The sequence below is a fragment of the Bos indicus x Bos taurus genome, chromosome 5, assembly GCF_003369695.1.
Source record: "Bos indicus x Bos taurus breed Angus x Brahman F1 hybrid chromosome 5, Bos_hybrid_MaternalHap_v2.0, whole genome shotgun sequence".
Lineage (NCBI taxonomy): Eukaryota > Metazoa > Chordata > Mammalia > Artiodactyla > Bovidae > Bos > Bos indicus x Bos taurus.
In genome coordinates this window covers 81777699-81801912 of record NC_040080.1, presented here as the reverse complement: position 1 = coordinate 81801912, position 24214 = coordinate 81777699, and the positions used below count along the sequence as shown (strand labels likewise).

Here is a 24214-nt window from a genome sequence, read left to right as displayed (position 1 = left end):
AAAAAACACCAACAACTAAACAAAAACCTATCAACCTTTTTTTTTTTTTGAGTTTTACACATCATTTATTTGTTTAATTCAAAAGTTTTAAATTTTATTTTATTTTTAAACTGTACAATATTGTATTAGTTTTGCCAAATATTGAAATGAATCCGCCACAGGTATACCTGTGTTCCCCATCCTGAACCCTCCTCCCTCCTCCCTCCCCATACCATCCCTCTGGGTCGTCCCAGTGCACCAGCCCCAAGCATCCAGTATCATGCATCAAACCTGGACTGGCGACTCGTTTCATACATGATATTATACAGGTTTCAATGCCATTCTCCCAAATCTCCCCACCCTCTCCCTCTCCCACAGAGTCCATAAGACTGATCTATACATCAGTGTCTCTTTTGCTGTCTCGTACACCGGGTTATTGTTACCATCTTTCTAAATTCCATATATGTGTGTTAGTATACTGTATTGGTGTTTTCCTTTCTGGCTTACTTCACTCTGTATAATAGGTTCCAGTTTCATCCATCTCATTAGAACTGATTCAAATGTATTCTTTTTAATGGCTGAGTAATACTCCATTGTGTATATGTACCACAGCTTTCTTTTCCATTCATCTGCTGATGGGCATCTAGGTTGCTTCCATGTCCTGGCTATTATAAACAGTGCTGCGATGAACATTGGGGTACACGTGTCTCTTTCCCTTCTGGTTTCAACCTTTTAAAGTATGATTGGTTTTACAGTTGTAGCTTATTATTGTTATACTTTGAGTTCTTTCGGGAAGGGTTTCTAGCTTATTTCTGCCTAATTTATACAATTTTTTCCCTCAAATTCCAGTTGATAAGCAAGATGGCATTCATTTCAGTTATTAGCTCCTGTTGCCTAATAACTATATACAAAACCTTAATACATATTTTGTATTGTCATTGTTATGCTTGTCTTATGGTATAAGCTCAAAATTCATCAGAACATCCTGGGGGCTCTGGGATCCAAGGTCAAGTTTCTGATCGAAAGCCAGTGCACTCAATCTTTTTTATCCACCTCCGCAGAGAACAGAATCCTGTGTGCAGGATCCCACACAGAGTTTCAGTAACTTCTCCAGTCTTCACCATTCTTGGAAGCATAACAGAATGGAAATTAATATTATTATATCAATGATCCAGGGATATTTTAATTTTTTGGCTGTGCCATGTGGCTTTCGGAATCTTAGTTCTTTGAGCAGGGATTGAACCTGGGCCACCTGCAGTGGAAGCATGGAGTCCTAATCACTGGACCACACCAGGGAATCCAGGGATCACTTTAATTTTAAAAAGGTATATCATTAGTAAACTTCAACAATTTGGTCCTCCCCAGAAAATGAATTTCTGGTTATTTTATAAGGACTACTTGGCAAAGTTGTAAAGTACAGTTTGAAGGGCTGCTGTAAATTTCAGCATAACAGGCTATAAGTCTTGGTATGAAAAAATACCTCATTGTAGAATTGTGACACAGGTGAATGTATTTGTTCTGAGAATATTTATGACTGCCTACTACGTGTCAGACTATCCTAGATGCAATGATAAAAACAATAAATAAATGTTCCTACACTTCTTGAGTTTATGAATCAGAGATGAAGTTTATTTCATAGTGTGTGTGTGAGTCGTTCAGTCGTGTCCAGCTCTTTGCGACCCCATGGATTGTGGCCTGCCAGGTTCCTCTGTCCATGGGATTCTCCATGCAAGAACACTGGAGTGAGTTGCCATGCCTTTCTCAGGTGATCTTCCCGATCCAGGGATTGAATCCAGGTTTCTTGCATTGCAGGAAGATTCTTTACCGTTTCAGCCACCGGGGGAAGTACGGTTTCATAGTGGTGGATGCTATATTCTAGCAAAATGGTGATTTGCAGCACTGGGGATTTTTTGCTCCATTTGCTTTTCTTTTGATTTAAAAATACTTTGTTGCCATCTTGCCATCTTTTGCAAGTAGGCCAGTTTTTGTTAAGCTCATTGATAATCCATCCAGTTGAGGAACTTAAAAAATCACAATACCTTAGAGCTGAAGGAACCTGAATTGAGATAATAATTTTAACCCCTTTATTTCACAGAGGGGAAAAAAGGAAATGACTTACCTAAATCTACCCATTGTATTACCAAGAGATTGAAGACTAGGCCTTAGATCTCTTGTGTGCCTTCCTCATAGTTCCTGGGTTTCTGCATCGAGGTGGGAATTTTAAGCGATGCTTGCCAAAAATACAGGTGGTGCAATAAGTTCAGAAATGGCTGTAAACTGTAAACCTCATTTGGTTAACCAAAAAGTAACAGACACACAAAAAATAAACTTGTGGTTACCTAAGGGGAGAGGGAAGCAGGGAGGGGCAAATTAGGGATTAACAAACTAATATGTATAAAATAGATAAGCAACAAAGATATATTGTATAGTACCCAAAATTATAACCATTATCTTGTAACAATTTATAGAGTATAATCTGTAACAATATTGAATCACTATGCTGCAGCCTGAAATTGATACTGTTAGTCAACTATACTTCAATTGAAAAAGGAAAGAAAACATGACTTGGTGAAAGACTGACAGGATATTTGAGCTCTAACCTGGCCAGTTCATTAAAGAAAACATTTAACCTGGTCCCTAAATTCCTTGTCTTTCAAATGTAGTTAGGCTAGTTGATGAGAACATTTGCATAGTCACAAATGTGTAAATTTCCAGACCTTTAAAACACGAATTTGTGTAAAGAGATTTACAAAGTGCCTGCACATAGTGCTAAAGAGTGTTTGTTTTTTTTTAATTAGGCCAAGTCTGAGAGCCTAAGCAAAGTTCTTGATCAGCGAGGTGACACAATGTTACCAAAATTTTATTTTTAAACTGGTTGTGAATTACTGAATAGATTGAGGAGGTGGGGCTGAAGCTCAGAGACTAGTTGGATGGCAACTGCCAGAGTCCAGGAGGGCATCCAGTACGTTGAAGTAAAATCAGACCTGGGAGGACAGTGTTCTTTTTTTTTTTTTTTTGATTTATTATTAATTGAAGGATAGTTACAATATTGTGTTGGTTTCTGCCATACATCAACATGGATCAGCCACAGGTATACATATGTCCCCTCCTTCTTGAGCCTCCCTCTCTCCTTCCACTCCACCCACGCCACCCTCCTGGGTTGTCACAGACCCCTGGTTTGAGTTCCCTGAGTCATACAGCAAATTCCCACTGGGTCTCTATTTTACAGATGTTAGTGCGTATGTTTCCATGCTACTCTCTCCATTCATCCCACCCTCTGAAAGTGTTCTTTCCTTAACAACGTTCAGGGCATATCAAGCTCATTATTTAAAAAGAAGAAAAAAGGTCTTATGAGTGTTTTCTTCATTGTTTTTTTTTTTTGAAGCAGTTACTGTAGAGGCCTCGGAGTCGAGAAGAGCGCATCTGCAATTAAACCAGGGTTAGAGTCCTAGCTTTATCCTTTTCTAATTATGTAATATAGAGGAAATCACCTAACCTCTCCTGAGCCTCAGTTTCTTCTCCTCCGGAGTAAGGGCAACAATCCTTACTTGGTAGAGCATTCGTGTGCACAAAACCAAGTGGCTCAAAGCACCTAGCAATGGCGCTCACTGGCTCCCGCCTGTCCCCGGGGATCCTTCGGGCTGGGCAGACGCGCCGAGACGCGCCAGGCCCGGAAAGCGGTTCTACCTGGAGACCGCGGCCGCGCTCTCTGGTCCGGAGCTGAGATGACCTCCGAACGCCGGCCCACCTCGGCCCAGGCTTCCGGCGGGATGGCACAAGATAACCCCGACAGAGCGGCTCGGGGGACGCCCAAGGGAAGCAGGCGGCTCGGGGCAGAGAGGTGGCGACGGCGTTGGACGCTGCGGCGGCCACCCCTACGCCGCCGCCAGCGAACTCCCCGCGAGTGCTGGGCCGCGCTGGCCGCGTTTGAAGTCTCCGGCGCGGCCGCTGGTTGGCTGGCGCGGGTCACGTGGCCCAGGCAGGAGTTTCCCCGACAGCTGGAGGCTGCGTGGGATCCGGCGGCGGCTCCGGAGCTCGGCGGTGCGGCCTTCCCCACCCCCTCCCTCCCTCTTCCCCCGCCCGCTTCCGCCCGGCTTATTATCCTCCTTATTGACAAACAGAGCGGCTGCGGCGGCGACTCTCGGCGTGCGTTTGTAGCCAAGTCATGGGAGACAAGAAGAGCCCCACCAGGTAACAGCGCCCGGGCCCCGGGGCCCGGACTGTGCAGGCGGCGGGGCCCTTGCGCCGGGCTTCGGGCGGCCGCCTCGCTCGCCGCCGGGGCAGCGGGACGAGAACGGGGGCGGTGCCGCCGCTGTGCGAGCGCTGCCGCGTGAAGGGCCGGCGCCGGCCGCCCCACAATGGAGCCGCGATGGCGGCGGCCCCGGGTGTCCAGCGGCAGCCCTGGGTGTCCAGCGGCGGCCCCGGGTGTCCAGCGGCGGCGGCTACTGCTGCGGCCGTGCTCGCGCCCCCGCCTTCCTGACTCCCCTCCCCCTCCGAGCGAGAGCCTGGCGCGCCGGGGACCGGCGGGGCGGGGGTCGCGGCACTGGGGCTGGGGGCGGGGCGGGGGCGGCTGCGGGGCCCGGGCGCGGCCCGCTGGTGACCCCGCGCCGCGTCGTGTCCGGGTTATGTCCTGCAGGCCGAAGCGGCAGCCGAAGCCGTCCTCGGATGAGGGTTACTGGGACTGTAGCGTCTGCACCTTCCGGAACAGCGCCGAGGCCTTCAAGTGCATGATGTGCGATGTGCGGAAGGGCACCTCCACCCGGTGAGTCCCGGGCCTGCCCCGCGCGCCGCCAGCCCCCGGGGTCCCGGCGCCGAGGACGCCCCTGCGGCCGCCGCCCCCTCCCAGGATATTGGCAGACCCGGCGGGCCGAGGCGAGACTGAGGTGGTGGCCGCGATAGGAACTGGGTCAGATTGATCACGACCCGAGCAATGCTTTGCGGTGAGGGTAATTGAAGAGGCTGTAATGTTTTTTGCTGCCAAGAGAGACTAAATTATTTAAGGGAGGCATTAGCTCTGCCGCGATTAATTTGTGTCGCTGGATGTAATGCCACCCCCACCCCCCCATCCGCACCACATTCTCTGGATGAAATAACGTTGGCTGCATTGTTGTGATAGTGTGTAGGAATCAGAAAAATCATGAAAACCTCTTTAGGAGCAAACGATGTAATTTAATTTCGTTCCTCAAAAAAAGTATCTGATTAGAGAATACACAATAGATTAAGCTTCCTTTTTAAATATAGACTCTGGAAAGGTCAAATCAGGGATTTGTGTAGTGTTTTAAATCTCAGTTCTTTAATGTTTTATAAATAGTTGGAGGTGAGCCCAAGTCACAGGGACACATTTTTCCTGAAAGTATCTGAATATCTTTAGTTTGATTAAATGGCAATTTATTTTACTATACAAATGAGATAAAATGATCTCTGCCTATTTTCAGTCTTTATTTCATTGTCAGCTTACAGCATGATAACAGTCTTTTAAAAAACTACTTAGGTGTATTAAGTGGATAAAGACGATCATTCAGGAGATTCAAAGTCAGTGACGTTCTTGAACTGCCAGCACTTGGTTGCTGTGATTTGTGGCCTGATATTTAGAGGGCATATATTTTTGATTAAAGTTTCTTGGAAAGTGAATTATCATGAGTATACGAATGCAATATACTGTTGCTTTTGAAAAGGGCTATATGATATTAACCTTGGGGGAATATATTCAGTAGAAGTTATGATTCTAAAAACGAGATATCTTGATTCTAATTAAATTTTAAATGTAAAGACATAAATGGTTATAAAAACTTTAAATTTTAAGATTTGCTTATTGAAGCTAGCTGCTTTTGACATACTTGTCTTTTTGTAAACCATAATATACTGTTTGTATAGTCTCATTAAATTCAATAAATTGTTAAATATTTTTCTGATATCTTTTAAAAAGCAAACTTTCGAACAACTACTAAATTCAAGGGAATGTAACAACATACGAAAAAGGAAAAAGCACCATTTGCTGAAATGAATGTGGTAGCTATTTTTGGACCCGTGATTTAAGTATTTTGAAAAGCAAAGTATCTTTATACCTTTTAGTTTATATAAGGTTTGATTTGGTTTAGATTGTATTTGTTTATCTATGCAGTACTTTGTACTGTTTTAAATGCTCAATAAGCAATGTTAAGAAAAGGCAGGAACTTTAATGTGGAGACAGTTATAATCTTAACCTCTGGTACAGTATTGTTGCTTTTTGTTGTTCCCTTTCTATGTTCTTGTAGCCATTAGAAAAATACTGAAACTAGAAGAGCCTATATGTTTATTTGCAGGGACAGCAAGGAAGGGGGGAAGCTGGTGTCCTACTCCACAGCCAGTCTTGGGGTTAGAGGAACCCTGAGAAATAGAGTAGGTGGTGGCAGCTCAGAAGAGAAGAAACAGGCCGAATACCTGGCACCTGGAAGAAGAAGGAATATAGTGCACAGGGGAGTTGGCCCGGGACAGAGAAGTGGGCCTAGTTTAAAAGAGGTTTGAGGCCCACGTTGGGGGCCCCTGACATTTTTTACCAGTACATCTGAGCTCTTATAGATCCAATTTTTAGTGGTGGAAACATTTCTTGAGAAGGACTCAGAGAAGCATTGTCATTTGGATTGAAACTGAAGAGGCTCTGGGCAACTCACCAGAAGTCTAAGGGACACTCTGTTCCTAAAAGTAAGTGTTCTACACTACGACCCTCTCAGCTTCTTCCTTCCTCTCTCTGAATTTGTCTCTTCTCTTTTGATTTTGGCCCTAAGTTAAACCTAAGAGCTCTAATTTCTCTGTTATTTGTTACTTTTCTCCCACTGTTTCTGAAATGCAGAGTGGAATCCATGTTTGGAGAGAACAATGGAACAGGGCATTGTTAATAGGGCAGATATTGATTGCACCACAAAATATTTGCCTCTCTGGTGGTGTTAGAAATACAGAATTAAAGGACTATATAATACTCAGGAGCAGAAGTTTCAGTAGTTGGAAGAAATAATTCTCTACGACTGACATGTTAATTAGCAGTTAGGGTAATTTCAAGAATGAGGTTGGCGATTACCAAGGCAGGGACTGGATAGCTGCAAAGCAGAAGGAGGCAGTTTCCTAATGACTTGTTTGTGAGACTGACAGACGGGACTTCAGTCCCTTGGGTCAGACTGATCTTTGAACTGATTCTGTCTTAGTTGCCAAATGTGAGGCCATGTCTAAGCCAATCCCAGACATTTGAAAAACTTTTCTTTTTAAACCTCCAGAGAAGATGGAGTCTGTGGTCTCCCTTTAAAGTCTTTCTGGCAAGTCTTTTTTGTTTAAAGGATATCTAGTTCAAATCCTTTTATATTGCAACAGAAGATCTTTTCCTTTGACAATATCCCTGGTAAGTCATGTTTTTTTGCAGAGTAGCTGTATGAAATAAAATGGGGTTATATTCATAGCAGAGTTTTAAGATGAAATGTGATTTGAAGTAACTTCAATTCCTAAATTGTTAGCTTCTTTAAATGTATGCCATTTCCCCAATTGAATTGCAATTTTGTACTTGCTGGCCTTAGTTAGTTTAAATTTGATTAATTTTTTAAAAAAAATCTAAACTCTAAATAACTAGATAGTTCCAGTACTGAAAGTTTTATACATTGTGCTTTTGTAAGAAAATCAATGACAAATGTCAGTCTGACAGGAAAAATCGAAGAAGTTACAGTGACAATTACTATTAAAAGTGCTACACATTTTCCTTTATCTTTATATTTCATTCTTTTAAGGCAATAGTGTCTCAGATATAAGTCTAAGAAACTTTAAAAAATCAAGAACAATTCTGAATTATCAGAGAAAAAGAAGTAGCATAGCGTGTGTGAGGTAGTACAATCAATATGTTGAGTTAGAGTGGTATCTTATTGTCACTTCATATAGGAATGGAAATTAATGCTTAATTCAGATTGTAGATATTTGAAAATGAAAGTTGATAGAGCTATTTGGTTTTGAACTGTGATCTAAATGAATACTTAAAAACACCTAGCCCAGAGCAGGCTTTCAAATGTAATTTCGAGTATAATAGGTAGTGTTGTATTTTCTGAGGGTAAATTGTATTAGTTCCTTTGGGTTTCTCAGAGATGTTACAAGAATGATGAGAAAGGTTTCATGTATTAGCAAGAGCACTAGGTGTTATACTAGGAGTTTAACCATGAATTCTTATTTTTAACCACTTCAACATTCAGCAATGTTTACTGAACATCTTATTTTGTCCTGGGGTTGAGCTAGGTACTAGACTTACAGTGGTGAACAAAATAGATACTTGTTTCTTCTATAAAACTTTATGATTTGCTGTCAGTTCAGAAACACTTTGAATTGTACCCAATTCTATACATGAGGTCGTATTAGTAATTCTTAATGTGTAAGCAGAAGAGGTGAAATTTTCTTATTTAAAAAAACAGTGTTTATAATTAAATACAGCATTATGGTTAGGATTTGACTGTTGGTAAAAAGAGTGATTTAGTTTCTATAAAATGGAAGTAAATGATAAAATTCACATTTTTTTGAAGAAACCTTAAACCAGTTATCATCTGATAAAAATCTTTTCAGTGTCATTGTTGTCATGCTTGCTTTCTGTCTTCTAATTTGAGGCTTGGCACAGATTTCATCTAGACTCTTGTGTGAGAATGTGGAGAAAAACACTGAGGACCATCTCAGGCAGTGTGTTTTTCAGAAATGCAGAGTTGTGAGCCTCCCTTACCTGAGGAACCTTTCCCACCACACAGTTATATTGTTCATAGACTTCTGATTCTAAGAGGTTGGCTTATTTTCTCTACATCTTGGGTTAGAGTAGCCACACGGTTCTTTGTTTACAGAGAAATTTAAAAAAGTGATTAGTGTTTGGATAGTAATGGTTTTCAAAGTGTGAACCAAGAGTCCCTAAAGACTTCTTAGGGAGTCTGTAAACTCCAAACAATTTTCATAATCATTCTAAGATGTTACTTGCCTTTTTCACTGTGTTGACACTTGAGGTGGTGGTACAGAGTTAATGCTGGGTAACGTTGTTGGCTTGGGGCTTTGCTGGTGGCTCGGTGATTAAGAATCTGCCTGCCAGTTCAGGAGACGCGGGTTCAGTCACTGATTTGGGAAGATTCCACGTGTCTCGGAACAACTAAACCCATATGCCACAACTACTGAGTACTAGAGCTCTTTAGAGCCCAGGAGCCACCACAAGAGGCGCCACCACCGTGAGAGGCCCCTGCTTGCCACAACTAGAGAAAAGCCTGTACAGCAGTGAAGACCCAGCACAGCCAAGAATAAATAAATAAAATTATAAAAAAAAACCCAAACCTGCTAGCTCTTCAGTGGCACCACATTGCTGTATTCATCGTAATTTCACCACCATGCACATGTTGTAAAAATCATGCTAGTTTCACTTTAGAATATCCTTCATGAAGCAATGAAAATGATTAATTTTAGAAAGTCTCGTGTCTTTTAAAATATTCTGTCTGATGAACTGGGAAGTACAAGTAAGGCATTCCTGCTGCATACCAAAATCATGTGGTTGATTCACGGGAAAGCATTTTTGTAGTTGTTTGAGTTTTGAGCAGAACTAGCTTTTTTGATAGAATATTGTTTTTATTTGAGAGAATACCTAGCAAACTGTGGTTATTCAGACTTGGATACTCATTAGATATTTTCTCAAAAATGAACATAGTCTGTCACTTCAAGGAAAACAATTGATGGTATTTGTTGCCAATGAAGAAAACTGAGCTTTCAAGTGAAAATTTTTGAAAACTTGTAACCTCTATATTGAGTTTAAGAGCTTCCTAGTACTTTAAAGATGAGATTGGATGGTTATATCAACAAATATAATTTCTGATACTTTATCATAAAGTTTGTTATCATTTGGAAGATTTGTATAACTCACTAAACCAGTATTTCCCAATTACCAGTGTATTATGTTATAAAACCATACATAGATAATCCATTCAAAGTATAAAAGAACCAGTGGATTTTAAGGGAACCCTGTGAAAACTTCCCTGATGTGGTTCCAGATTTCATATGCAACTAACCTTTGAGAAACAACTCCTTTTTGTGTTTTTATGTACGTATGGAAGAATATCCACAATTATCTGAAAAGGCTATTAAAATATGCCTCCCTTTCTCAACTACAAATTTGTGGGAGTCAAGATTTTCTTCATATTCTTAAAAAAACACATTGCACAAAATTGAATGCAAGAGGCATTATGACAATCCAGATGTCTTATGTTAAGCTGAATAGTTGAGTACATTAAAAATACACAAGTACACAAAGTTATATTTGTTTTGGAAAATATAGTTTTTTTTCATAAAAATATATTAAAATATTTTAAAATGAAGTAATATATAAATTTTTCTGTTTTTATTTTCAGTGTAGTAATTTATTTCTTGGTTTAGATAAGAGCTAGATAAACAAAAGCTCTTTTAGCTTTTGAGAGTATAATGAGATCCTGGGACCAAAATATTTATGCACTGCTGGCGTAGAGTTTTACTACCTTGGGTTTCTGTATGCGGTAGATGTCCTTCATTAAGCATTCTTTCCTTTTCTTTTGTCCTTAGTTAAGTGACAGCTCTCAGATATAACCTAGTGACCCCTAGTGACCTAGTGTTAAACTCAGAAGCCTAATTCTCAAGTCTTTTTCATGACACCTCAGCAGTATTTGATGTTGGCAGCCTTTCCTAAAAATTTAAGTTCCCCTTCCTTGACATCTCTAACACTCCTTTTTCTTAGTTTTCCTAATACATTTTGAAATTAACTTCTGCTTACCCCAAATTGACTTCTCTCTATTCCTTATTTTGTATGGGACATAAACTTTATGGAATTTCATTGTCTCAACTTTGATTTCAATTCATCATCCTCCCTCATGTCCGGTCTTCTTTTGGCTTTTTCTCAAATCTGTCCTTTTTACAGTTTTTGTTGTTAGAGTTAAGAAGCCAGTTATCATTTCTCTCATGAGTTATTGGACAAATGGATTTCTTCTCCAGAACACTGCTAATGTTACTACCTTCAGCACTTTTTTGACACCTGTGGGATTATTTTGATTGCTCTGTATTAAAAAAAAAAAATTGAGATCTTTCTAGTGACTGCTGAATAAAGGTTGAGCTCTTGAGCATTGTATTCAAGGCCATGACAACCTATGTCTAGATTGCCTTGCTAGTTTCAGTTCTTGCTATGTATCCCAGCCAGGCCTGTGCTGCATCAGCACTCAAGTATTCCTATCAGATGGTGCTTCTAAAAAGAAGTCCTGTGGGATTGCAGCCCTCCCTGCACCCACTCCCACTATCATATTGATTCAGTGTATCTTTTTATGTGTATGTGTGTATAGTTACTTCCGCAGCAGAACACAGTACTGTGTAGGTGTTTGCTCTCCCCAACAAGGACTATCTTTACTTTGCTATCTCTGAAGCTAGTACTTGGAACATTTTAGGCATTTAAACCTTGTCTGTTAATGTTCTTTTAAATTTGTTACTATTTGCCACCTGGCATTGCTTTTCCAATAACTTTAGAGATTGTCTTTGTAAAAATATGATTGGATTATTTTGTCTTAATTTGTTAAGTATATACTAATCCTTCGTGCATTTAAAAATTTTTTTGCAATTTTGCCAAATAGTAAAAGCACTATTTTTACAGTTGGATTAGTAACTGAGATGAGTAATTCTGAGTACTTTTTTAAAACATGGAAATAGTATTTTTATAATACAATATTTGTTTATTTCAAAGATCAGATAAAAACAAAGAGCTTAGCACATGTCTTATTTCTATTACCATATTTTATTTCTTATACACATTCTTAAAAGCATGTATGTGTACAAGAGAAAAAACAACTTTTATCTCAGTTTTAGTACATTTTTGGCTGTATCATTTTTTGTATTGACATATAACATGTTTCATGTTTTAACATTATTTCAAGGATGATATTGTACATGAATACCTTAACATTTTTAAGGTTTAACTTTGGAAAATTCTATGTTTATTATCTCACACCCTTTTGTTAGGTCTTGTTATTTACATTACTGAAGTTTGCATAGTATAGAAGTACTTCCTGACTATACTGAAATCATAAAAGAGTACAACATATTGTCAAGTATTTTTTATTACTCGATTAAATTGTAAGTTCTCCATTGAATATTCAAAGTTAAAATAGTTGATGTCAAGAGCCTATCAGAAACTAAAATATACTGGACATAAATTTGTAATATTTGAGATTGTTTAATTGAAAAATAATTTAGAATTCAGATTTTTGCAATTGTTTGAACTGTACTGACTTTAAAATTAACCAATGGAATGAATTAAATTTAATTATAATTAAAATGGCACTAATTTTTACCTTATGATTGAGGTAGCATTGTTTTATCTATCAACACGTTACTTTTAAAGATAAATCAGTTGTACAAATTAGCAGACACCTGTGTAACTGTAGAAATTAGCTGTTTTTCAGCGACTAAATCATGTCCAACTCTTGCTACTCCACGGACTAGCACACCAGGTTCCTCTGTCCTCCTCTGTCTCCTGGAGTTTGCTCAAATTCACGTCCATTGAGTCAGTGATGCTATCTAACCATCTCATCTTCTCCCACTTCTCCTTTCCTGATAGAGATTAGGCAGACATTAAAAAGAAAAAAGAAATTTCCCTCATCTTGTGCTTCTTTACTATTTCTAATTTTTGTGAGTCAAGCTAAAAGAACTAGTCATTGATATCTTTCTAGAATTGGTTATTTTGCCTGCATTGTTAACTGCTGCTTCAAGATCCAGCTCACATGCATAGTCTCTGTGCCGTTCTCCTAAGTCCATCCAAAGCTTGCCTGCCTTTGTGTCTTTGTTCATACCTCTCATTGTGATCTCTAACTTGAGCATTTCCTCATAAACCCAGAATTGGTTTTGTCTTTCTCATGAAGCTGAGTATTTGAAAAAGGTGGAATTCTGATACAGTTTAAGTCAATACTTGGAAAAGAAACCTTCTGTATACATGTATGAATTATTGGAAATAAATGATCAGAAGTGAACAGAATCTAGATTCTGAAATCTTCAATTGCATAGCAAACATCTTCTTCTTGTTTGTTGGGCAACATGTTGTCATTGGACATGTACCATATGCCAGAAATTATGTTGCTGCTGCTACTGCTACATCAGTCCTGTCCGACTCTGTGCGACCCCATAGACAACAGCCCACCAGGCTCCTGTCCCTGGGATTCTCCAGGCAAGAATACTGGAGTGGGTTGCCATTTCCTTCTCCAGGGCATGAAAGTGAAAAGTGCAAGTGAAGTTGCTCAATGGTGTCCGACTCTAGCGACCCCATGGACTGTAGCCCACCAGGCTCCTCCGTCCATGGAATTAGGCCTGTAGAATTGTAGACACCAGTTCCAGCTTCTAAGAGTTTGAAATCTAGCAAAGAAGATTGATAGTATTTGCTAATGAGTAAACAAAAGAAGGAATTTAAAATTTTACAATATTGTCTAGTTTTTGGACCTATAGTTTTTATATTCAAGTTGAGTATAAAAACAGTTACTGTAGTGGCCAGTAGTAAAGTGCTTTTGGTACAAAGTGTGCTTTAACATTGTGGCCAATTTCCAGTTTGATTGATTACCTTTCTCCTAAGAAATTTCAGCCAAATGAAGCTGCCACTTCATTGTTGGGTAAAACCCTCTTTCTCTTTATATGTGTGTATATATGTATGTGGGTATATATATATATATGTATATATGCATATATGTATAAATATGTATGTTTTTAAAAGGGATTGCTGGTTTTAACAAGATGTTTAAGGAGGAGGAGAAGGGGTTGACAGAGGATGAGATGGCTGGATGGCATCACTGACTCAATGGACATGAATTTGAGTAAACTCCAGGAGATGGTGAAGGACAAGGAAACCTCGTGTGCTGCAGTCCATGGGGTCACAAGTCAGGCATGACTTAGTGACTAAACGATGAACAACAGGAGGATGTTTCCTATGTAATTGAAGATTTCAGAAGACTAAGATGATTACTATCAAGACTATGACAAATTTACATAGGATGGATTGAATGAGGTTTATGTATATTTTGTACTTATCCCAGGAGCCATTTTTTTCTCAGCTGTCTTACTGGTTATATTGGCAGTGATCTTCATTATGCCACTCAGGTTTTGTTTTTCTAGTTTGTTTTTCCTTTAAAAGTATTGAGAAAATTAAATGAGTTAATTTCTGTAAAGCCTTTACCATTGTGGCTGGTACAAGTAAGTACTCACTAAATATTTTTAAAAAATATTTATAACTTATTGCTACCAAATTAATTCTTAGTTATTATAGGTTGTTTCTGTGGGTAGGGATTCAATAAAAGCAATATCATTAAATTATTTATAATTCATATAGTGCTTTACTGTGTTCAGAATGCTTTTGTTTATTCTTCCATTTGCTCATCAAGCCACCCTGCATTCAGGAGAGGGAGATGGTCATCTAATCATAGTTTTATTGCTAGAAGCATAGTTTTTTTTTTTTTTTAATTCTAAATAAACCAAAGAAACACAGGTTTGTTTGACTCACCCTTCTGTCTCTGATAAAGAGGTTTATGAAACTATTTTATTTGGGTGAAAGATTTCATTGCTGTTCCTCTTTCCTTCGAGGTTAGATATCTGGCCCACATACTTTGGTACAAGATTGGCATTCTTTGGGGTATCAAGTTTTCATTCAGTGAAACCTGAGATGTTTCCTTTTTTTAAAAGACACATTTTCCTTAAATAGTGATTTTAATAAGTTGTAAAATATTATGTAATTGTGACTTTGAAAATAAATTATTCATTTAACAAATATTTACTGAACACTTAGCTGTGTTTTGTTTATCGGCTTTTATTCCTGCTAAAGTCTCTACCTTTTGTTACATGATATGTGATCTATGATTGATCAGTTTTAAAAGATTCAGTAGAGATTTCATTCCTTAATATTGTTTATTATGGCAATTTACAGAATTACTGAGACTTTTAAGAGCTGCCATAGTGTTTAGTCATTTCCTGAGAGAGGCTGTTTTTTATTTCTTGAAACCTTAATGGTAGAGGGCTTCCCAGATGGCTCAGCAGTAAAGAGTCCATCTGTAATCCAGGAGATGCAGGAGACTGGGTTTGATCCGTGCGTCGGAGCTGTCCCTTGGAGGAGGAAATGGCAACCCACTTCAGTATTCTTGCCTGGAAAGTCTCATGGACAGAGGGGCCTGGTGGGCTACAGTCCACGAGGACACAAAGAGTTGGGCACGACTGAGCGCACGGGCACCTCATGGTAGAGAGAGAAGGTGGTCTCCAGAGGGAAGTTTTGAGGTGTATGGGGTGGAGATGTTGGTATTAAAACTTCTGAAATTGTCAAGGCCGTTATTGTTTCCAGATCCTTTTGTTTGACGTTTTCAGCTCAGTTTAGAGGATTCTTGTTGCACTGAAGTCTTAGAGAACTGCCAGATAACACATAGCAATATGCTGGGTGAGGTCTTTTCTATGTGTTGGAACTCATGGCTCTAGCTTAGTTTCTTGACAAGTAAGAAAACAGGCCTGGAAAGATTGTGACCTGTTCAAGGTCAGTAGCTGGTTAATGCCAGGTTCAAATGTTTGGATTTCTTTAAGTCTTTTTTATTACCTTGCTGTGGTAGCTTTAAATTTGCTGCTGCTGAGTCACTTCAGTCGTGTCCGACTCTGTGCAACCCCACAGATGGCAGCCCACCAGGCTCCCCCGTCCCTGGGATTCTCCAGGCAAGAACACTGGAGTGGGTTGCCATTTCCTTCTCTAATTTAAATTTGCTAGCAAGTAGTTTCTTAAGGATTTCTTCTGGTGAATTTCCTATGCCTGTAGCTAGTGTTGTACACCTTGAAAACTTCTAACATTAAACCTACTACTTATAACTAATACATGAACTTATGTTAAAATTTGGGCTAGCATTATACTGAATGAAGAACAAAATGACTGTTGTTTTCCTTATTTTAGGTAATATTTTTGAAGTTAAAATGTTAAACTTCATTTTGATGTCTTTTATGGTAATGGTTATTGTGCTATATATTCTGACTTCTTTGATACCATAGTATTTCTTAGGAGAAAAATCCCAGTAAATATTATTTCCTTCTTTTATTTGTGATACAAATACTAAGAATCTCTAATAGTATAACTAATAACAAATATGAATGTGTGTGTATGATAAAAAAATTTGTACAGTTCTCTGATAATTTTTAGGCATGAGTTGAGAGTCACTTCATCTTTGCATATTTTATAGTCTGATCACAGCTTTTTTATACAATATCATCCTTTATAGGATATACTAATGATGATAAACCTACAACAGCAGCAAGTAGGTAATATTCTATGCCAGAGAAATAGTTGCTCAGGAAGTAGACCTCTTATGTGTATTTTCAGAGTAGGCAGAGTTGTTTTAGTCGCTTTTCATCTTTTTCCATCCTTGTTCTTTATTTACTTTTTGTCTACCCAAGGCCCAGTATCTGCTTGAAAATAATTTATAGCCTACTTTCTGAAATGTTCTGATTCCTTTATGTTGATACTCCACCAGCAGTTATTCCTTTATTAGAACTTTCCTGTTTTAGGTAAATCTAAATAAAATAATACTTTCAACTATGAATGTAAATAACCTGAGCATGGGGGATAGAATTATTTTTTTTCTTTAAGACAGTAACTCTTTTTGGTAATAAAAGCACTACATATTTATTGAAGATACTAAAGTATAAGGAGGAAAATAGGAATGTGCACCCATTATGACATCTCTCCAGCCAGAGAGATGTTAGTACAGCATTGAATGCACAGCCATCCATTCTTTCAGCTGTACTGCTTGTTCAGGGCTAGCTCTGGGAAGCCTCCTTCCTGCAAGTTGCAGGAAATAAGAAGTAAGGAGGAGACAGGTTTACCGCTTAGAATCAAGTAACATGTTTCTTGGCGTAGAGAGAGCTGTTTTTTCCTTTAGAAGGGTGCAGAGGTTTTGAATTGTGCTGTTTGGAACCCTGAGATCTCTTGAAGTTGTCTCAGTGGCTGCCAATAGAGCAAACACGTGGGGCTTTGTGTTCCCCCTACTCTACTGCAGCCAGATCATCTGTGCTCTTAGACATTTTGTTGTTCAGTTGCCCATTCGTGTGTGACTCTTTGTGACCCCATGCATTGCAGCACGCCAAGCCTTTCTGATCCTCACCATTCCCGAAGTTTACCCAAGTTCATGTCCATTGCATCAGTGATGCCATCCAGCCATCTCATCCTCTGTCATCCTGTTCTCCTGCCTTCAATCTTTCCCAGCATCGGGGACTTGTCCAACGAGTCAGCTGTTCGCATCAGATGACCAAAATACTGAAGCTTCAACTTCAGCATCAGTCCTTCCAATGAGTATTCAGGGTTCATTTCCCTTAAGATTTACTTGATCTTGCTGTCCAAGGGACTTTGAGGAATATTCTCCAGTACCACAGTTTGAAGGCATCAATTCTTCGGCTTTCTCCCTTCTTTACAGTTCAGCTCTCACAACCATACGTGACCACTGGGAAGACCATAGCCTTGACTTACACATTTTACTTACTAGGATTTCTCTTAATTTTTATTTCCTAAACGTGTGGTGCTGTCAAAACTTTTTGAAGATCATTGTCCTGTTCTATCCATTCTACCACTCAAATTCTGTTCAGCACAGGCTGGGTTAATTGTGCCTAGACTTCTTAGGCTCACATTTCAAAGGGAAGAGCTAATACTGACTTTTGTACAGTGGTGGGGGAATTTGAAGCTTTTCCCTTTGAAAAGCCTTTTTCTTTCTCCCTCCTTCCCTGTTCCTTTCCTTTTTGTTCACCCATCTTAGACTTTATTTTTTGCTCTTTTTATTTTTTTAAAGACATTTTTGCTTTTTGTTTTTTAAGACCAAGGCTGGTAAGGCCCAGAGCTCTATAATCATTGATTAGATACATAATAAGCAGTACAACTTACAGGTGAAAAATATGTTAAGTTCGTAATGTCATCAAGTTGTACTTTATGATAAAACTTAGTAAGACTATTTCCTCATCTATATGAACGTGGTTATCAGATTTGCTCAGTATGCTAGTTTTTTGTAACCTTCATGTCTCTGGTTCACACAGCACTTTTTTGGTTCCTTGGTAGTGTGCATTTTAATTGTAATCTTGCCATCTTCCACTTGTGTAGAGTTTCATTATACTTCTTTTTAGTGCAGGAAAATATATTTAGTTTTATTTTTTCAAATGTGTATTTGTTTTTAATTTTTATGTACACTCATTATGATAACAAAAAGCAAAACAAAGAAAAGAATGTTGATATTTATGAGTTGCTTGTAATTATGTAGTATAGTGGTGAAGAGTTTTGATTCTGTAACTCATCTTCTTGGACTTACATATTAGTCTCCACTTAGTGACTATGTGAACTTAGGAAAGTTACTATGAACCTGTTTTTTCATTTGTAAACGGAGATGATAATAACAACCAAGGGTGGTTGTAAGGATTAAATGAGATAATTTTTGTAAAGTACTTGGCACAGTGCCTGGCATACAATAAGTCCTCAGAAAATATTAGTTGAAACAGTCAAATACCTGAGTGGTGATATCATAGTAGATTTGTATTTAGGGGTATGACATTCCCTATTGTCAAATGTGTGGGTTCCAGTGGGGTGAGTGACAAAACCAGAACATAAGGGTAAGTGTCTTCTACTGAAAAATAATATTTCATCAGATTGCCTCAGGGATGTTTTCTCCTCTTACCTCCTTCCATCTCTCCCTCTTTCTTCTCTTCCTTGTGTGTGTGTGTGTGCATGTGTATATGTGTGTGTGAAGCTGATGTGGACTGTCATAGAAACATTTGGACCTCACCAGTAAAAGTTTTAACCTCTAGGAAGTACTTTGATAGTATAATAGTGGTAAGCAGTTTATATAGACTTAATTGAATAGTTAAAAACAGCCTTTTTTTAAACTAAGAGTAAGTGTATTTTCATGTATTTGAGCAAACTCCAGGAGATAGTGGAGGACAGGGGCGCCTGATGTGCTTCAGTCCATGGGGTTGCAAGGAGTCCAACATGACTTAGTGACTGCACAACAGCAACAAGTCTGTTTTCAAGGTTGGATTGACAGACAGCTTGGTCATGGTCTTTTTTAGGCCACTGTGTCTTCTTGTTTATTATATTATTTCCTCTGCTTCATACTCTCCTATTCGTGACAGTTTCTTTCTTATTCTTTATGACTGCTCAAAGCATCATCTCTCTCAAGAAGCATTTCTTTATTAGGCTAGAATGAATACCCTTTCAATTAGTCTTAAAGTGTTCTGTGCAAAATGTGATGATCGTATTTACAGTGTACTGAAAATATTTTATTTTGCTTCCCTGAACTGTATTTCCTTGAGAATAGTGCCACTGATACTGGAATCACATTTTAGTTTAAATCCCTAACATGCCATTTATGGTCATATAACCATAGGACTCTGTGTTGATGATTAAATTTGATAATTGATATAAGAAACTTAACATAATTTTTAGTTAATAACAATGATAATAATTGTAAATGACATTAATAAAGGATCCCAATGTCTATCATTGTGTCTTGCATGAAAGCGAAAGTCGCTTAGCCATGTCCAGCTTTTTGCGACCCCATGAACTACACAATCCATGGAATTTTCCAGGCCAGAATACTGGAGTGGGTAGCCTTTCCCTTCTCCAGGGGATCTTCCCAACCCAGGGATCGAACCCAGGTCTCCTGCATTGCAGACAGATTGTTTACCAGCTGAGCCATCAGGGAAGCCCATAGGTACTGACAATGCTTAACTGAATTGCAAAGGCTCTTTATCATTTATCTGGTTCTATTGTTCCTTTAAACTGTTTGCCACTTGTTTTTAAGGAACACTTACATCATTTCATTTCATTTTTTGAACTTTTGAGTTGGGTAGAGTATTTACTTCATAACAGAACTTGTGTTAACCTAAATTATCTTCATACTCAACTTTTGCAGGAGTTTAAAATGTTTTCTTTTGCCATCAAAATAATGCATAGTAGAAACGAGAGCAGGCAGCATTTTATTCTGCTTAAATCATGCTTACTGTTTGTTGAATCTTAACTAGAGGTAGAGAAACCATTTGGTGGAATTCATTGCAGTATGCTAGGCAAGAGACAGTAGCGGCCTAAACAAAGTTAATGCCAATAGGAGAGAGAAATGAATGGATTCTAGATATGTTTAGGAGAAAATATATAGGCCTTGATGGATGGTTGAATATGGTTGTGGAAGATAGGAAGTTGGGTTTTAGAGAGGAAAATTTAGAGAGTATTTAGAGAGAAATTGAGGATAAATCCCCGGATTCTGGCTTAGTTATACAGCTAGGTCAATGGAGATACTTTTCACTGAAAGGGAACAGAAGAAAGGACAGGTTTTGGGGAAGGTAATATTCATTGGAAGGACTGATGCTGATGCTGAAGCTCCAGTGCTTTGGCCACCTGAGGCGAAGAGCTGACTTATTGGAAAAGGCCCTGATGCTGGGAAAGATTGAAGGCAAAAGGAGAAGGGGGCAGCAGAGGTGGAGACCCATATAGCATCACTGACTCAATGAACATGCATTTGAGCAAACTCTGGGAGATAGTGAAGGACAAGGAATCCTGGCATACTACAGTTCATGGGGTGAGGAGTCAGATGTGACTTGGCAACTGAATAGCAACAAATGGGTCACTTTTAGATTTGTTGAATTTCAAGCATCTGAGAGAAATATGAGAGGGTAGATATATGAGGCAGTTGGATATGTGGTGCTTAAGCTTAGGAAGGAAATCAGAGCTTTAAATGTATGTTCAGTAGTCATCAGCACATATGACCAATTGAGGCCATGAGAGTGAGACAGATCAAGGAGAGAATAGATTGAATAGCATGAGAAACGGAGAAGGCAGTGGTACCCCACTCCAGTACTCTTGCCTGGAAAATCCCATGGACGGAGGAGCCTGGTAGGCTGCAGTCCACGGGGCCGCGAAGAGTCGGACATGACTGAGCGACTTCACTTTCACTTTTCACTTTCCTGCATTGGAGAAGGAAATGGCAACCCACTCCAGTGTTCTTGCCTGGAGAATCCCAGGGACGGCGGAGCCTGGGGTTGCACAGAGTCGGACATGACTGAAGTGACTTAGCAGCAGCAGCAGCATGAGAAAAGAGAACCCAGGACAGAAACTGAGAAACATCATCACTTCCTTAAGGTAGAAGAAAAGCACCATATAAAGAAGAAGAAAGAAATGGAGGAGAAAGAAAAATTAACTAGGGTATAAAAAGCCCAGGAGAGAGTAATGTTATAGGAATAGAAGGAAAAGAATGTTTTCAAAAGGAGAGGATGTGGTTGGCCATGGCAGAGGGCTTTTACTTTTGTCAGAATCTTAATTTTTCCTTTGCATTCTGTGTAGTGTTTATTTTTAACAAGTGTTGCATTAACATTTATATTTCAAATTGTAACAATAATATAATCCTGCATAGTTCTTGGGCTAAGCTTTCCATGATAGTTTCAACAATTCTGAATTAAATCTATAGATCACATAAAGGAGGTTATGGATGTGAGAGTTGGACTATAAAGAAAGCTGAGCACTGAAGAATTGACGCTTTTGAACTGTGGTGTTGGAGAAGACTCTTGAGAGTCCCTTGGACTGCAAGGAGATCCAACCAGTCCATTCTAAAGGAGATCAGTCCTGGGTGCTTTTTGGAAGGACTGCTGTTGAGGCTGAAACTCCAGTACTTTGGCCACCTGATGCGGAGAGCTGACTTATTGGAAAAGAAAAGACCCTGATGCTGGGAAAGATTGAGGGCAGGAGGAGAAGGGGACGACAGAGGATGAGATGGTTGGATGGCATCATCGACTTGATGGACATGGGTTTGGGTGGACTCTGGGAGTTGGTGATGGACAGGGAGGCCTGGCATGCTGCGGTTCATGAGGTCGCAAAGAGTCAGACATGACTGAGCGACTGAACTGAACTGAATGATGGTAGATCAGGAGACGAGTAAAATTATGTTACTCTTTCAAGGAATAATGCTCTAATTATCTAGTTAAATCTGTAACTAAGCCTCTACGTTTACAGGTGACTCCTGATTGTAGCTATAGAAATGAATAGAATTAATTTGAAAATTGGGTCCAGGTTAGTATCAAAAATATTTTAAGTGGTAAGTATATTAACTTGGAACACTGTTTTGGAAAATTGCATTGTTAATTGTGGGGGAGCTTGTATAGTTTGAAGAAGTCCTTATCTTCTGTTTTTAGAAGGAAAGAATAATAGTTTTAGATTAGCTTAGTAAGCAAATCACAATACTTTTCATACAGTTCTACAGTTTGGTCTCTAAAGTGATAGCCATTGTGGGGTATGTTGACTTTGATGTGATCCATGATTCAGATTTTTTTTTAGGCAAAATAATTTTGTGACCTTTTAAGCCCTAGAGAAGGAAACAGCAACCCACTCCAGTATTCTTGCATGGGAAATCACATAGACAGAGGAGCCTGGAGGGCTACAGTCTGTTGGGTCAAAAAAGGGTCAGACATGACTTAGGGACTAAACAACAAGCAGATGTATGCTAGCTAGATATAAACAAACAGATATATAGCTAGATATAGATAAGCTCTAATAAGCCCATTTGTGGGGTATCTCTTTTGAGAATGTATGTTCATTACACTATGATTCAGATTTTATCAGTGCTGAATTAACAATATTTAGAATATAGTCAGTAGGTTGCAAACTGTTACTGTTGACCTCAGACTATTTGAGATTTATTGTTAGAAAAGTTTGCCATTGTTTTATAAAATCAATTTTACACTGAAAATATGCACTTATATTTTAGAGATGGGTATTAAAAATTGAACTGAAAATGAATACAGGGCTTAGAATCTCCTCAGATTAATTTTAATATTATAGTCAGAAAAGGTGAGAAAAAAGGTGAAGTTGCAGAGTAGAAGTTAGACTTCTTTATCATGTTGACATTCAAAATAGTTAGCTGTTTGTTATTTTTGTGTATTTAACTTGGATACTGACTATAATTAGCATATAAAGGACTAATGCTCCTGATACTTTGAACTAGGATCAGGAAAATATTTCCTTGAACTAGAAACTATTAAGGATAGAGGAGTGAGTGAGTGAGCGGGTGAAAGTTGCTCAGTCCAATTCTTTGGGACCCCATAGACTATAGAGTCCGTGGAATTCTCCAGGCGACACTACTGAAGTGGGCAGCCCTTCCCTTCTTCAGGGGATCTTCCCAACTCAGGCATCTTCCCAACCCAGGGATTGAACGGGGGACTCCTGCGTTGCAGGCAGATTCTTTACCAGCTGAGCCACAAGGAAAGCCCAAGAATACTGGAGTGGGTAGTCTATCCCTTCTCCAGTGGATCTTCCTGACTCAGGAATCGAATTGGGGTCTCCTGCATTGCAGGCAGATTCTTTACCAACTGAGCTACCAGGGAAGCCCCAAGAATAGAGGATATTAAAAGACCCCAATGCTGGGAAAGATTGAAGGCAAAAGGAGAAAGGGGCAGCAGAGGATGAAATGGTTAGACAGCATCACTTACTCAATGGACAGGAATTTGAGCAAATTCCCAGGAGATAGTGGAGGACAGAAGGGCCTGGCATGCTGCAGTTCATGGGTTGCAAAGCATCAGACATGACTTAATGATTGAACAACAACATATTAACTTTCTACAGAAGTACCTCATTTTAAGATAGAGTTTTTAAAATGTGTTGCTTAGTTAAAGGACTAGGGTATTTGTCAAATTAGAAAGATCAAAATATTGTTGAAGATCAATTAATGTGATTAAGGTGTCCTTAGGAAGAATGACTAGAACATAAAATGATATAAAACGCAAAACCATATAGCATTATGACACGGGGTAATTGGTCATGTTTAGCATAGTACAGGGGGCGGTAGGAAGTGAGAGATGTTATTTGGCACTTGCTAGAATGGTGCTTTATTCTGGAGTTGTAGTGATGTAGGCTTCTTTATATTAAGTTAACCACATCTTAAACTTAAAAATTAAAAAACGTAGCTTGTAGATAACAGCAGCCAGTTTTCAGGGCCGCACACCTAGACTGTGTGCACTGTGCAGGTCTTTGTAGTGCTTTGGCTCTGTCCAGAGGGTTGATGTGGGGCAGGAAACAGACCTGGAAGATGACGTCTGATTTGTTCGCAGTTTGAGGAGGTTTGTAGGTATAATTGAGTTGGGTCTTATCTGCTTTAGCCCTAGGTTGAATTTTTGAACCTAAAACCCAAAAATTCAGAATTGGGCCTCCACCAATTGGGACTCATGTTTTCCTGTGAGTTCC

At 39.2% G+C, this 24214-nt stretch overlaps 1 protein-coding gene across 4 annotated transcripts in view; it reads left to right on the top strand.

The window, feature by feature from the left end:
* The first annotated feature begins 3993 nt into the window (after positions 1–3993).
* The window catches only part of YAF2 (YY1 associated factor 2), an 86951-nt gene continuing 66730 nt past the window's right edge, over positions 3994–24214 (top strand). Inside the window, exons 1-3 of one of the 4 annotated variants that reach the window (XR_003511191.1) lie at positions 4027–4170; positions 4616–4741; positions 6282–6660. Coding sequence is in view for 3 of the 4 variants with exons in the window: in XM_027542597.1 (XP_027398398.1) it covers positions 4145–4170; positions 4616–4741; positions 6282–6483 (354 nt within the window). In the remaining variant the exon portion in view is untranslated. Of the gene's footprint in view, positions 4171–4615; positions 4742–6281; positions 6666–24214 lie in introns of those variants that run through there. The other 3 variants (XM_027542597.1, XM_027542596.1, XM_027542598.1) reach the window with 3 other exon arrangements.